Source organism: Phaethon aethereus (genome assembly GCF_964289735.1).
Source record: "Phaethon aethereus genome assembly, chromosome: 9".
NCBI classification, from domain to species: Eukaryota; Metazoa; Chordata; class Aves; order Phaethontiformes; family Phaethontidae; genus Phaethon; species Phaethon aethereus.
Genome location: NC_138585.1, coordinates 4,919,724 through 4,934,482, shown reverse-complemented (window position 1 = coordinate 4,934,482; position 14,759 = coordinate 4,919,724). Strand labels below are relative to the sequence as shown.

The window sequence follows — 14,759 nt, the reverse complement described above, 5'->3', positions numbered from 1 at the left end:
ATTCCTGGGCCTCTCACTAGCAGAGCCCTGTTCCAAAATGTTTTTTCACACAACAGTAACTTTCATCTGCAGGAAAAAAAGTTTTTGCTTTCTCAACAAGCTCTTTCCCCCCCCCCCCCCCCCCAACAAAAAAAACAAGCTGTCTGCTGTATATCCCAGTTCTAAAACCAGTTTAAGTAGGCCATCTTTTGCCTTTACCCAGACCCAGCTATTGTAGAGATTAGGTCAAATCCTACATAGCTCCTTGCTTTCACTCTTCCTCATAGTGTGTCTGTTCTATCACCTAATCTCATCTCTGGAGAATTCAAAGGCACTTACATCTGTGCCTTAAGTAGTTAATTAAGATGAAGAAGATGGAAATTAGTAAAGGAATAATCGGGTGAAGAACTTGCTAAAGTGGAGGCAGCAATACATTGTGTTGAAAGGAGAGCTCCTGGGCTGGGAGGAGGTCCGTTGGTGGCGGAAAGTCTGTGAAATGCTAATGTGATGCATTCCTAAAAAAGGTAAGTGCAGTCCTTGCAGTACTCACGGTGTTATTTCCAGTGAAGAAAAGGAGATGTTCTTTGTAGTTCTGACCACCCACAGTTAAGAAAAGTTAATGCAAACCAGAAGAGATGAGTTAGTGGTATGATCAGAGGACTGGAGAATCTGTCAGGTGTGGAGAGGGGAAAGTACCTGCGCTTGTGTAGCAAGGCGGCATGGATGCTGAGAAAATAGGGGACTCTGTGTATAAATGTCTCAGAGTGGACACCAGGAAACAAAAACAACTATTGAAACTAGAGGATCGCATTGTCAAAGACCAAGCACATAAAGGATGAACTTAGAGCAGAAAATTAAGAAAAGGAGTCCACCCATTGAAGGGTAAGTTCTGGACCATCCTTCCAGTAGGAGCAGGGAGGGCAAAATCTCCTAACTGCCTTCGGGCCAGGCACTGAGCAGGTTTAGGAGATGATTGCATGGCAGGTCTGGCACTTGTCTCATTGACCCACAGCATCTCTTCAGTCCTGTGTTCCTACACGGCTCTCAGCCCCTCTCCTGGACACAGTGTGCAGAGCAGAAATCAGATAAAAGTATTTGGCACCCCATTAAACGTGAAGTGGCTCTTTGGAGAAAATCCTAAAAGTTTGGATGTTGCACTACCTAAAAGCATCGTAATTCTTGCATCCTGGCACATTTGTTCGCACTGTTCATCCTTTGGCTTCTAGGTAGAAACTAATTTTAACTCCACTTGTTTGGGCCTTTTTGCAATCTGACTCTTGTGGTGATGAGACCTAAGTGATGCCTCTTAGGGCACAGCCACCAAACAGGGGCAATGGGTAATGTGGGACAGACATTGTAGAGGAGAGTGATCCGGAATACGCAGGGAGGGACTGCACTCTCCAGGGTGGATCGGGACTGAGGAAACGGCTGCACAAGAGCAGCTGTTTCACAGGAGCGTGAAACTGTGAGGTTAGAGGTATCTCCCAAGGAAAATGCTATTGGGATTGCTACGTGCAGGGCTATTTGCACATGGAGCCTAAGCCACGTGCCTTGACTATTTCCTTTGGCAGCACCCAGCTAAGGTACAAATCAGAGCATATCACTGCTATTGTATTGATACCAGCTCTTCAGCACAGGCTTGGGTAGTACTTAAATTAGTAATGAGTAATAACAATTTTATGAATAAAATATACTTGCTGAAGTGAATAAAATAGACATGAAGGCATTAGATTTGGATTTTAATGGCTTAAATCTTTTGCTGAATTATTCTCTTCTAATAGTGGTTTGACTGCAAGGACAGCATTAAAACCAACTGGAGAAGCAAATTGGTACTGGGATGTGCAGCAGTGTATTAAATGGGCACTCAGCCCAGGAAAATGCTGTGCCTCGGACCGGCGGGGCTGGCCCCGAGAGGGAGCTCTGCTCTAGTAGACGTACCCATGCTATTTCTTTCCTTGCTTTTACTGCTGTACAGGACACCACAGAGGCAGCTTATTTTTCTCTCCTGTTCTTAGTCCAGTCTTGCAACACGATAGCAATGCTATCAGTGAGCATATTTCACTCGGCCTCCCTTCAGAGCTGCAGAGACGCTCCATGGCTCTGGCCCTGCGTGAATTCCACCACAGGCTCATGTGCTTGCTCAAACTTGAGAAATTGTGATATTTCTTCCTCCTCACATTTTTGCCTCCAGCTGTCCTGGCAGTTTATGGCTGCACTGCCAGGCCCCTTGACCGCAGGCCTAGCTCGCTGTGCAAAGCGGTCCTGCCAGCAGCAGGATTTTCATCTTGCCCCAGTGCTGAAAAACTCTTTCAGCATTTGCACAAGCACAACACTTCTGTAGGTGTAGAGCACTGCTGCGCTCCATGGCTGCAGTAGAAGTCATTAGGAGTTCCTGCAGAGACTGCTCCAGGCTTTTCAGAAGGATAAGCAAAATTGAATTTTGCTGTCCCAGGGTGGAGCAGTCTGCTCTTGTATTAAGAATGCAAGAAGTAGGAGGGAGCTTGGAGCTGGAAGGTGAAGCCCTGGGTGCTGCTTCTGCTGCTCCAAGGGGAAGCGATGGGTTGGAGGTATTGCCTGCCATGGGCTTCTTTCCTCCTGGAGCCCTGCACCCTGATGCTTTTCCCCTCCTTTTATGTCTGACTTCCAGATGTAGGCAGAGGTGACTGCCTGGAGTCTTCACCAAATCCAATCATTCAATGCTAAACGTGCCTTTAGGAACAGATTTCTTAAAATCTGATTTTGGAATTAATGGCATAATCTGAGCAATGCGTTTTCCTTCTTCATCTCCTCTGATCGGGTACTACTCTCTTTCCAGTTGTGCTTCAGACTTTTTGTACTGCAGTTTTCTGCTTAAGGCTTTAATAATATTCAGATCAGAAGTAATTCAGTCAACTTTCTCCGATTCTCGTATTTCTTCTATTATGCCTCTAAAATTTGATGGCTTTTGAAGAAAACCAGATCTGCTGCATGCCCAAAGCATTTGGATGCTCTTCCTTCAGTGACCTCTTCATTCCCCCCTGCATCCATTCCCACTCCATTATTGTATTAGCTGAAGAAGCATCAGTGTGTTCCAGATGTTGAATCATCAAATGGTATCAAAGAGTTTGGATAAAGTACTCGGCGCTGGGGGGCGGTGGGGAAGGGGGAACTCAAAACTTTCTCTCTTCAGAGAGAAACTGCCGGTCCCTGCCTTGCTGATCACAGCTTCCCAATTTGAATCCAGAGTTGTGAAAATGTGGAAACTGTGAAAATATGAGCTGCGAACACTGGGAAGCTGTGAAGCAGGGGAGTGGGTGGGGATTTGCAATCTCTCTTGAATGCAAAGGTTATAGATTCTGGCTGAAAACTTAATTCTCTGATATGTAACTTTTTGTCACTACAACAGCAAGAGAAACAGCAGCCAAGGTTATGGAATAGTCTTGTTTGTAAAAAACTTTCTCGCATTTTTGTATATGAGGCAGAAGTTTTTCAGACCTGACCTCTGCCAAAAGGCAAATTTCATTTGAGCAAAGCCAGTCGTCTCGTTCTGAGCCTGGAAGTGAGAGGCAATAATAACAACAACAACCAGGCTCCCATTTCTTTTTTTTTTTCCTTTGGAATACTTTTGCAGGGAGAGTGTGAAAAGGTGATGTTTCATGTAGCAACAGCTTTGACTGAGGAGCTGTGCCTTTCATTGGCGCAGGGAAACTGAGCTTGATGTGACGGAATTACTGGTGTTGGAAGACCACCTGCTGGGCTCTGCAGTGTTGCGAAGCCCTTAGCCAGCAGCAGTGCACAAGGACTCAACTGTTCGATGGCTCTTTGAGAAAAGTTTTCGGAAGAGGGGAAACCCAGTTGTGGATTTAGCAGGTGACTTGCAGGATGGTGTCTCTGGCTAGTACACCTCCACTGTAAAATTTCTGGGGCTGGCAGAAGCTAGGAATCTGTGGTTTTCCAGCATGGGTCCAGAAAATACATAACTGCTTTCTTGTGACTCAGAGTGGAAACAAATACATCATTTCAGAGGGAAGCTGGCCCTGTGCAGAGCCAGCTCAGGTGTTTGTGTACCTGCTCCCAGGGGTGGGACCGCAGCAGTGACTCCCAGAGCAAGTGAGGGCTTTAGAGCTCCAGCACTGGCTCCTCATGAGCCCTTTCCCTCCACCCCTACCATTTCCAAGGCTAGCAAAGCCGCATGCTACAGTGCACGAATGCAGACATAGGTTGAGCCTGTTGCTGCCGTCCTGGAGAACGTGGTGTTGGCAGAGCTCAGGGGCCTTCAGGATGTGACCTGGATGGAGCTGCCTCCCGTTGCTCGAGCCCTGCCTGAGCTAATCTCCCTAGTGGTCTGTTGGGAGCTCGGGCAGACCTGGCAGTGGTAGACCAAGGGAGAGTTAATAAATCCAAAATGGACCCACTGGGGTTTTTTTTTTAACTTCTTACAGAAATAGTGGGACAGCTGTATTACTAGAGGTTTCCAGCCACCCAGGTTACCTAAGGGTCCCCCACCCACCATGACTACAGGTGCTTCCCTAAAATAAATAATTGCTTCTTCCTGAAATCAGTTGGTTCAGCAAGTTGTTTCATCCCAAGGCCCTGCACATCCTTAATCTATGACACATGTCTAAATACGTTAAAAGGTTCGTTATTAGTGGGCAGGGAGCAACAGGAAGACGAAGCAGTGTTAATTGGAGATACCGGTGCTAAATGTAAAAGCGGTGCAGGCTGTGGTCATGAGGACCGGGGCAGTTAGCGCAAGCTTCTGTGCGTCCCTCTTGACAAACCCCACTTCATAGTGCTTTTTCTAATGCTACAAAATGGGCATTTAAATTCTCTGCCAGGTTGGCTATTCATCACAAACACATTGAGGCTTAATCGCTAATTAATTTTCCCTAGATAATGTAGAATTTTTTTTTTCATCAGTGTGTGAAATCTAGAAGAACTTTCTGAGAACCAGCCACAAATGAGTTGACTGTAATTGGTGTTCTCTCATTTAGGTGAGAAGTAACAGTTCATCAACTCTTAATTAGCTTGGATTTTTTTGAGAGCAATTTCCATTTTTTTGTCAGAAAGATACACATCTTGTTTCTCCTCTAGCAATACAAAGAAAGTCATTTTACCTTGAATTGACAAATCGGGCCGCGTTTGTTTGTGTTTTCTTCCTCCTGATAGTGAGTGCCAAGCTGCATGTCGGACCTGCATTGCTGAGCAATTTATTCAGTTAGTGTCACAGGGAGAAGAGCGCTGATTGTACACGAAAGAGAGTTTTAGCTCAGTTTAATTAAACTGTGAATGGGTAACCAGCAGCACTTGGAGTGATACATTAAGATACAGAGCGGCTTTTAGGTATCTCATCAGCATCAGAGGAACTTTGTATTTTGCGTCTGTTGTAGGTGAATGCCATTTCTGTTCATTGTACAGGTAGGAAGGCCGTGGCAACAGAAAAATGAAGCCACCTCAGATTAATCAGACATGGAAAAAGTGTCCTGCCAGGACAGATCGTCTGCCTGGCAGTTACCTGCTTGGCCTGTGAGCCGAGGAGCGAGCCCCTCCAGGAGATGCTGCAGTGGAAGGTGACTGCGCAACAAGAAGCGATGACGCTGCAGCGGGATCAGCCCCAAGTCGGCTCGCAGCGGTGCCAGAGCGGGCGGGCTCGGGGCTGCGGCAGCCCTGCCGTGGGCTTGCCCTCTTGCCCTGCTGTGATCTCCTTAGCCCGGGTCCACATGCGACGCCAGGGCAGGAGAGAAATGCTGGATGAGAAGCTCTCAAATGGTGAATCATCCTTTTGCAGCCTCTCACCTGTTGGTGGAGTAGCCAAAACTTCCTAGAAGTGGGTGCGCACAACCGCTACGCTGGGCACAGAGCCGTGGCTTTGAGGGGATACGCAAGCATTTCACAGAAGCAGAGCGGTCTGTGTAGAGACCGATGAATGGGGGTTACCAGGATGGGTGCTATGTATGTGCTAGTAACACTTGCCAAGTTTTAATTATATATTGTACAATCATTCAGGGCAGATGAGGCCTTTTGGTAAAAAGAGAGCTCTCACTGCCTTCCATAGCCATGATTTTGTCACAAGAAAAAACTGCCACGTGCCGCTGTCTTTGGGACTAGCAATGGCTGAACTGTTCGAGCGGGGGGAGACGCAGACCCAAAGGAGTCCCTCGGGCTGGGATGAGAGGCCCCAGGCCTTGCAGAAAGCTTGTCCTGCCTTGGGAGAGAGCTCCTCTCTGGCAGCTGGGGCAGGGGAGTAGGAGTTGAGACCCGGGGAGAGGGCAGGGCTCGAATCGCCCTTGTCTTGAGCTTCCACAGGAGCGGCTTTGATAAGCTGTGCTAGGACAGCACGTGCTGCAGGCAAAGTACTTGTTGATGGGATCAGCTTTTGACTTTGTTCATATTGGGAACCCCTCGTTACAAGGTAATTTTATAGGTGGCCCGGTGCCCAGCCAGCCCGCTGGCAGCATGCTCACGCCTGGTGTCTGTAGGAAGAAAGCCGGTTTTAATAGAGAAGGTGGAGAAACACGTGCAGATCAGTCATTGGAGACATGGAGGGATCGCAGGACAAATATTTGAAGATACAAACTGCCAACCAGGTCAGGCTGAGGAAGAATAAATTTCTTCCGAAAGCATACTTGAAAACCACAGGTTTTATTCAACATTTTAGGTAACATATTTTTATTTTCTGAATAAGTGATTAAACTGAGCTTCTGCTTAAGACCCAGTTTCCTCACAATCTTCTAAAAGCACTTAAATCAAATTTTAAACTATTAAGCAGTACGTGATTGTGGCTGGAGGAAGCCAGGCTACTAATGCGTGGTATCGGTTTGTTAAAATACTGCAAGAAGTTCCAGTATTAGCAGCCTGTGGTGTGGATGCAGAGGGTGTTCTCACTAGCCTGATTTGCTTGTTGAGTTTTAGCTTCATTCAAATCTGAGAAGCCAGTGAGAGATTATTAATGTTTATTAATATAATTAATATTTATTAATTATATTAATAATTATTAAGCTTCTATGGCCCTTCCAGTCTGTGAATATAAACAAGACCCATGGAAATGAGCTTTACTAGTTCTAAAGTTTGAGAGATCTTTAATTGTAGTCAATGCCATTCCCTCCAAAAATACTTTAAATAAAGCTTTATACATGCAAAATGCATTTTTCAGAAGTTTTGCTTTCTTTTCTTATATGCCTAGCACAGTGAAGTTAATTTATATACCTAAATACATGCTGCTTGATTTTAATTGAATAACAGTTTCCCTGCAACTAGAGTTTATCATACATCTCAAAAAAAAAAAAAAAAGTAATAGTAATTTAGATTTAAAGAATAGTATTATCAGGTTTGCTTCAAAAAGTCCCTAAAAAGTACAGATGTAATTGAAATGAATTTATTTAAATCATTTTTCCTCTCGCTGACTTCAGTGATGATTAAAGTTGCTTATGTTAATCAATAAATTGGATCAAGCTAGTTCTGCTATGAGTTCCCCACTGTGCAGTCTCAGAGAGCCTGAAGGTAGCTGGCCATTGAGAGGATGGAAATACCTAAAAACGTTGGTAAGGAAGGAGTTGAATCTGTCATCTTTACCGTGCCATATGTAGCAAGAGAGTCGCACTTCTGTCACTTCTACAACCACTACAGGTGTAGTGTACACTTCTACACATCGGGTGTAAAACCAGTTAGTTCTTTATACCTAAACAAAAGCAGGATGCAAATCCAAATAAGGAAATGGGATGAGAACCTTGAACATGATAATGTTGGCCTCAGTTCAAAAACACTTGCGTACAACCCTGTCTTCAAATACATAGTAAGATGTGCCTGTTCCTGTCGCAGTGCTTAGGACTCTGGACCAAACTTCACAGGCTGTGCCTCAGAGCCAGCCTGGCTGCGATGACTAGGGCTGATGGGGGCATCTCTGTGAAGGGTTGGCGCCATCGCTGGTGGCAGCCCTGCTCCATCTCACCAGGGCTTTGGAAATAACACGTCAGAAAATAAGCAGTGAGGCCGGAAAGAAAGGCTGCTCTAACAAGTTACAGTGATCTCTCCAAATCATTGTGGTTTTGTGTCGGTGGAGACAACAGCTAGTCAAGAGTAAAGCCACGTCCTCTTCAAGTAAACGTGCTGCCCTAAAGAAGAGCTTGTGCCTACAAGGACCTTGTCTTAGACCGCTGTGCTCTGTGCTTCAGACACATAAGCAATGCCAGTTGATGTGTTCTGTAAAGAAAACCAATGAGTAACACTATGGCACCTTACATACTTAGAGAAGAGCCTCAATTTTGGTTGTAGGTGAGGTTGCCAGAAGAGGTGGAGAGACCCAGTTCTCTGGCACTGGGGATTTCCTCCTTCAGCCTTCTCAGCTAAGGCTCAAGATTGAGAGTGTGGGTAAGGTTGGTTGAAGGAAAAGCTCTGTTAGGGCCCTTCTCTTTTCTCAGGGCATTCGGTTGTGCTGCCGGATGGCACAGCCTGTTGATCCCTCCTTGTCCGAATGATGCATCACCATCTCCTTTTTCTTCTCTCTTCAGGTTATTTCCAGGATTTGTTGAACAAGTCAGAAAAGGCCCTTTATGATGCTTTTCCAAGCATGTACGGAGAACTGTACACTCAAAACATGAAGGTCTTCAAGGACTTGTACAGCGAGCTACGCCGCTATTACCGGGGCTCCAATATCAACTTGGAAGAGGCCCTCAATGAGTTCTGGACACGCTTGCTGGAGCGGCTCTTCAAGCTGATGAATCCCCAGTACCATATCACAGATGAGTACCTGGACTGCATGGTGAAACACGCGGAGCAGCACAGGCCCTTCGGGGAAGTTCCCAGGGACCTGAAGGTGAAGGCAACCCGAGCCTTCATCGCAGCACGCTCCTACGCACAGGGCTTTCTTGTGGGCAGCGACGTGGTCAAAAAGGTGTCTCAGGTATGTTTGGCTTCTTCCTTGTCCTCCATCATCAGATTGGCTGGAGCCAGTCACTTACTACTGTTGGGGACAGGAAGGTTTATTTCCCCTTGTGTTTTCATTACAAAGCAAACGGGTATTTTTCAGTTTTATAAAACAAACTGCTTGAGCATCACCCATCAGTGGAAGGGAGCAGCAAGCCTGGACTTCTACAGGCACTGACAGTGCAGAAGCGGCGAGGTATAGCTCACCACAAATCAGTCTTACCTCATTTTAACCTATGCAGCAGAGTGCCAAGGAGATGTCAGTCGCCTGGGCTGTAAAGTTGTTCTGTTGCTTGCCTAGATTCCTCACGCTTCCCTGACAGGGAAATGGCATGCCTCTAAATCACACTGCCTTATTTTCCTCCTTGATGGCAATATAACGTAGGGTGTGCAGAGCTGACTTGCCATGAGTGTGCTGGGAATACACGCGGAGAGATGCGTTTCATCAGTTGGTGATGGGATTGCTGTGTCTGTTTATGTAGCCATGTATATTTGTACAGCTTCTGTATACAGAGAGTGAGAGTTTGTAAAGTGCATTGGGATCTTCAGGGATGAAAGGTGCTATATAAATGTAAATTAACATGACTGAATCCAGGGTTTCAGGAGGTAGGAAATTGTCAGTATTCTTTACTGCAGGAGCAGCCTTTCAGAGTCAGAAGACGGTGATTGTCCTGAAACAAGATATTCAGGCTTTTCACACAGGTAGCGAGGAGAAAATCCATACTTAAAAAATGACTTGCATACTGCATGTGGAGATGGCAATCGGCAGGTATGAGAATCGGGATACAGTATTGCAATTAATTTCCTCAGAAGGTAACGTGTGGTAATGCGTAGCAAAGGACGGTACTCTCTGATGCAGCAAATCCAGACTTTGATCTCAGGAAGAAACATTAATGTGGTAACAGTGACAAATGCTTTAATTTATCAATGTGGGACTGTAAAACTGTTCAGCTACCCAAAAGCCTTTGTACATCTCATTAACATCACACTCTCCTGACACTTAAGACAGATAAAAGAGGAGAATGATGTAATTTCAGAGGGAACAAAGTAAAATATTTCTCATAAATCCTCTGAATGGCAGAGATTTCCAGCTCAATGTGTGTGATTCTGCCCGCAGCCAAGTTTGGTGGGTAAAGCAGGCAGGCAGGGCAACTGCAGTCAATGGTATCAGCGGAAGGGAAGGACCCGAGATACAGACATGCAGCATATTTTTCCCCAACCTTCATATATGCTCCTGTCCTGTTGGATTTTGATTCCAGTGCCCCCTTTCTGAATTCTCTTCCCTCTCTTGGCTTCACTTATCAAACAGGATAAGCGATGGGGTACAGGACCAGTCACAGATCCTCTTCTTCCTTCTGCCTCGCCTCAACCCATTCCTCCAGGATGGAGCATCTTCCAGGAGGGTCCCAGCCATTCTCCTCTCTCACAGGAGCCCTCCCTGGGGTTGCCATTAACCTGGCATGTTGCTGTCGTAGCACAATCTGTATGGACTGAGTTGGGAAACGTCAGCAAAGCCTCCCTGAGAGCTGGTTTTGCAACAAAGGCCAAAACTGGCCTATTTCCCCTGTCTTCAGGAGTGGGTTTAATACTTTAGGCAAGAGGGGTTGAGAATGCTGAGGTGGGAAATCCATTTTATGGCTGCCCTGGTAGCCCTCAGCTATACCTAAAATAAAAGGCCTGGTTTACCCACCTTCCTTTACCAGATGTGGATTTACACTAGTGCCAAACAGATGTGAAGTGCTGAACTCGGTCTGCAACTGGTGCTTTGGTTTTAGTAATTTTTCATGTTGCTTTATACTTAGCCATGTTAGGAGAAAGTGTGTAAGACTTTTATTAAGATCATGTAAGACTGGGATTTGACTTTCCTGTCAGCTGGTAGCTGCAGTCTTTAAAAATAACTCTTTGAGCTGAAATTTCGTACGGAGCAGCGGTGAGTGTTTTGGTCAGGAAGTCTGAGAAAGCCTGTTTAAATGGACACTTAGAAATAAATTACCTAACTTTGAGCTTTTGAAAAATTAGATTACTTCAGTTTTATTTGTTTGCAAATCCCAGAAAAACTACTGATTTCTATTAAAACCCTCCTGGTTTTGGCTTCTTAGACACTTCCAGTTCAGTGTTTGTCACCTGTATCCTATCACTGTTTTAGGTCCTTGGGCAGAGTCTGCATTACTGGACATTCTAGAGAAAGACTGGTGGTGGTTGCCAGATTTTCTGGCTGTCTTAAAATGGGGAAGAGCCTGCCCTGACTGAGCTACAGGCAGGGATTTCATGAGATTTCTTTAATCCCTGCTGCCTCTCCGCTGTGCCCGAGGGGCATTTCTTCCCCAGCCTCCAGCTGCCCTATCTCCGAGGAAGCCGTCGCTCCAGGCAGCCCGTGGCCGGCGGCCGGTCGGTGCGCAGGGTTAGGAGCGGGAGCGGTGTGCTGGGAGCAGGCGCTCAGCGTCCTGCTGGGGTTAAATAGTTTGAGGGCAGCTGGGGAGAAAATGACAAAACTGTTTTTCGTCTTTACTGCTGTCCAAGCTTTTAAGGCAAAATCACCCTGACAAACTGCAGGCTCTAACACCAAGATCTAAAGCTTTTAATGCCGCGGTTCCTGCCACCAACCTGGCCCCTTGCTGACTGTGGCGGAAGCACTGCCGTCTGCATGGTGGCTGTGGGAGGGGGCCCGGGACACGCGCGGCTGGCGCGGCTCTTCGCAGCCCGGGCGGAGCGGCAGGGCTGGGGAGGGATGTGCAGGTCGGCTCCCGGTACAGGGCATGGGGTTATTGATGTGCCACGTGTGGGTGGGCGCGTTGGGGCAGCATCTCTGTGTTCACATTCGGGTTGCGTGTTTCTGTAGCTATTCTTCCAGCACAAATGGCAGGTTTTCCCTGAAGTTGCACAATGCCAAGTGCATTTTTCATCATCTGCGTAAAGTAGCAGCTACCAAAACAGCAGCAGCCACAAAATCCCTAGTGAAGTGCACACCGGGAAGGAGGTCCCAGTGATGCACACCTCCTGCTGCGTGCCAGGGCAAGAGAGGAGAAATATCTCGGGTTTGTTTAGGATCCTTTTCTTTAGTTGTGAGGTTGGCAGCTGCCCAAAAATAACTTTTGCTGCAACTGCAAGCTTCATGTGAACAGGTGAAGGCCTTGTGCTGGGAGACTTGCTGCCTGCCAGCTGCTGCTCGGAGGTCCATGCTTGGTGTAAGAAATTGCTGTGCTCAGCCATCAGAGCAAGAACGTGTTCCTTGAAATAGGTGGTGTAGGTGAATTCAAATACCCACAGGGACAGGGGAGGGGAAGCAAAACTGAGATGGTAAAAATGGCAAGGGCTGAGAGATAATCCCTTATAAAACAAAAGCAGAAAATCCTCAGAGAGATGCAGCATGATAAGCAGGAATATCCTGGCTGGTTTCGTTATTTATTACTCACACTGCGATACTGCTCATGCATCTAAGTCTTAGGTCAGGACTATTGCACAAGTGCTGTGGGGACGGGTAGCAGAGGTGATCCTGTCTGCGCCAGCGCACCCAAAAAGGGCAGCCAGACTGCGTGCAGGTCCTTGCTGGCCTCCTGCGTCTCAGCACCATGCCCGTGCTGCACTGACGGGCAGGCAGGAGAGCTGCATATCAAAAAATGTCCAGAGTCCTCAAATTCCCCTTGGACACCTGGACAACTTGTGAATCTCGGGTGAGAGCATGGAAAAAGTAAAAAACTAATGTTTCACTTCACAAGGCAGGGAGAGGAGGTGTTTTAAAATGAATTTTGCTCGTCAGTCAGAAAGTGAGTTATTAGGCCAATCTTTCCTTTGCTGGGTCTTCATTGCTTCTTGCTCTTGAATTTTATGTTTCCCCGTGGCAGTGAGGATTGATGTGAACAACACCAGCTACATAAGCAAGAAACACTTACTTAAATAATCAATTTTCATAGTTGTTTGCCTTTCCTTTACTCAGTAGATGTTCTTAAGGCTGATTCTCATTTGAGTTTGAAACAAAATATGATGATTTTCTTTACTAATTATAAGCTTTTTCACTAAACCCTGTATTTCATTTTACCTATGAAATTTGTCTATCGGTACATTTTTATGTAAGCAGTACTGTGTCTCACAATACATTTCAGCCTTATTTTTTAAACTTTTATGTTAGTATAAGGTAAGTGGCAGCTTTCCTATTTACCATATGAGTAATTCTTAAACACATGGTGGGTCAAGCTGCATTTGGATGGAAACGGAATTCCAATTAAAAAGGCCCAAAAATAGAATTTTTATAAGTGTTTTTAACAGTTAAATGAATGTGCTGGATACATATGGAAAACCGTGTTTATCTAAACATGCTTTACATTTTCAACAAGTTAATACTATAACAAAGACAATATGGTCATTCCTGGTCCTCGTGTCCTTCAAGATTGTAGTCATCTCTCATACCCTGCTCTTCTCCGTAGCTTGGAATGACATAGTTGACTTCTGTCTTCAGCTTCCAGTTGCTTTTTGGGTGAACTAGGCATAAAATTGATCTGACTGAATAAAATGAAGAACATAGTCTCTTTTCACACACTTATGAAACCACTGTGCTAAAACAGCTTGAGTGCAGTGAATTCCTGTCCCATGTGCTCGGTGACACAACTCCATCCTTTCCGTGGATTCTTTATTCAGAACATGAGCAGCAAGTACATAAAACCATAAATAACATTTTATTTCATTTAAAGGATTTAACTTTGGTAACAAAATTAAGCATTTATCTAAATTGGCCTCCCCTTGATCCTGAAAAGACAACATTAGTGTTTGCAAATGGATGTTATGAGAATGTTGTCCCATGGCACTGGCAAGTGGCAATACCCTCGTATCGCCACGTTTATTTCCTTTTCACGGGCTGTTACCCCACCTCTCGCTTTGGAGCTGCTCGGTTTTTTTATGGCAGAGATGCGTGTTCTTGTGTTATGACAGTGACTCGATGGGAGGACGCCGTTGTGCAGAGACCAGCTTTGCCCCGAGGAGCCGTAAGGTGCCACAGTAAATTCTCTCTCCATCTGGGAGAAGCTCTCATCTGGGACCTGCTCCCGCCAAGGGAGGTAGCATTTTCCTTCAGGGAGATCATCTGTTTGCTCACGTGGGATTTAATAAGGCTCCCATGTTTAGACCGCAGTCACCTGTACCTGCAGACGGCTCTGCAGGTCTTGGTAAGACACCGTTCAGCCAGGAGTTCAGCCGCAGGTCTGGCCTCTCCCATAAAAAAAGGCAGGGAGGTAATGTGGGACGGAGCCCTGCAGGATCTCCGTGTGGGACGCAAGCAGTGGGGAGCAGCAGGTCCCACGGGTGCTGGCATCGCCAGTGGGGATGGGGGTGGGATGCAGCTCACCACAGCCAGGTACAAATGGCAACTGGTGAGCCGTTTGGCTGGAGCTTGCTGGTTTTCTTTTTTTTCCCCTACTGCCATTGCAAATCACTGACAGAGCTTTCTGAAAATGAACTGGTCAGTGCCTGTGCTAAAAGTCGCTGCTGCTGCAGGCCCAGCAGCGATTCATAGGGTGAAAAAGTGCTGGTCTGGCTGTATTCCCAAGTCCTAGTTGCTGAGAAGCTTATGACACTTCAGACACCTCTGCCTGTGAACACCGGCTTAGACTAGAGGCTGAAATAAGCTCTTGCACCTTCAGGGGCTAGTTTTGGCAGCGGCTCCTGCACTCGCTCCCTCCTGCTTGCGCACAGCCGCCGAGACCAGCCCCGCTGCTGGGTGCAGCATGGGGCCTGCGGGCGCAGAGGCGTTCCCGCAGCGCTGCATGTAAAGCTAGGGAGAGAGTTTTGCAATAAAGTTGGAATTTGTTTGGACAGGTTCAAATCGAGCTGGATGGGGAGCATGCAGTGTTGAACACATCCTTATGTATTTCAGAGATTACTTTCCAGTA

The 14,759-nt window shown here is 46.3% G+C and overlaps 1 protein-coding gene across 1 annotated transcript in view; it reads left to right on the top strand.

Annotated features, from left to right (window-relative positions):
- GPC1 (glypican 1) overlaps positions 1-14,759 on the top strand; it is a gene marked incomplete at its 5' end in the record, with an annotated part of 215,288 nt that overhangs the window by 177,889 nt on the left and 22,640 nt on the right. Inside the window, one exon of the mRNA XM_082003358.1 lies at positions 8,466-8,857. Coding sequence (XP_081859484.1) covers positions 8,466-8,857 — 392 coding nt within the window. The remainder of the gene's footprint in view (positions 1-8,465; positions 8,858-14,759) is intronic.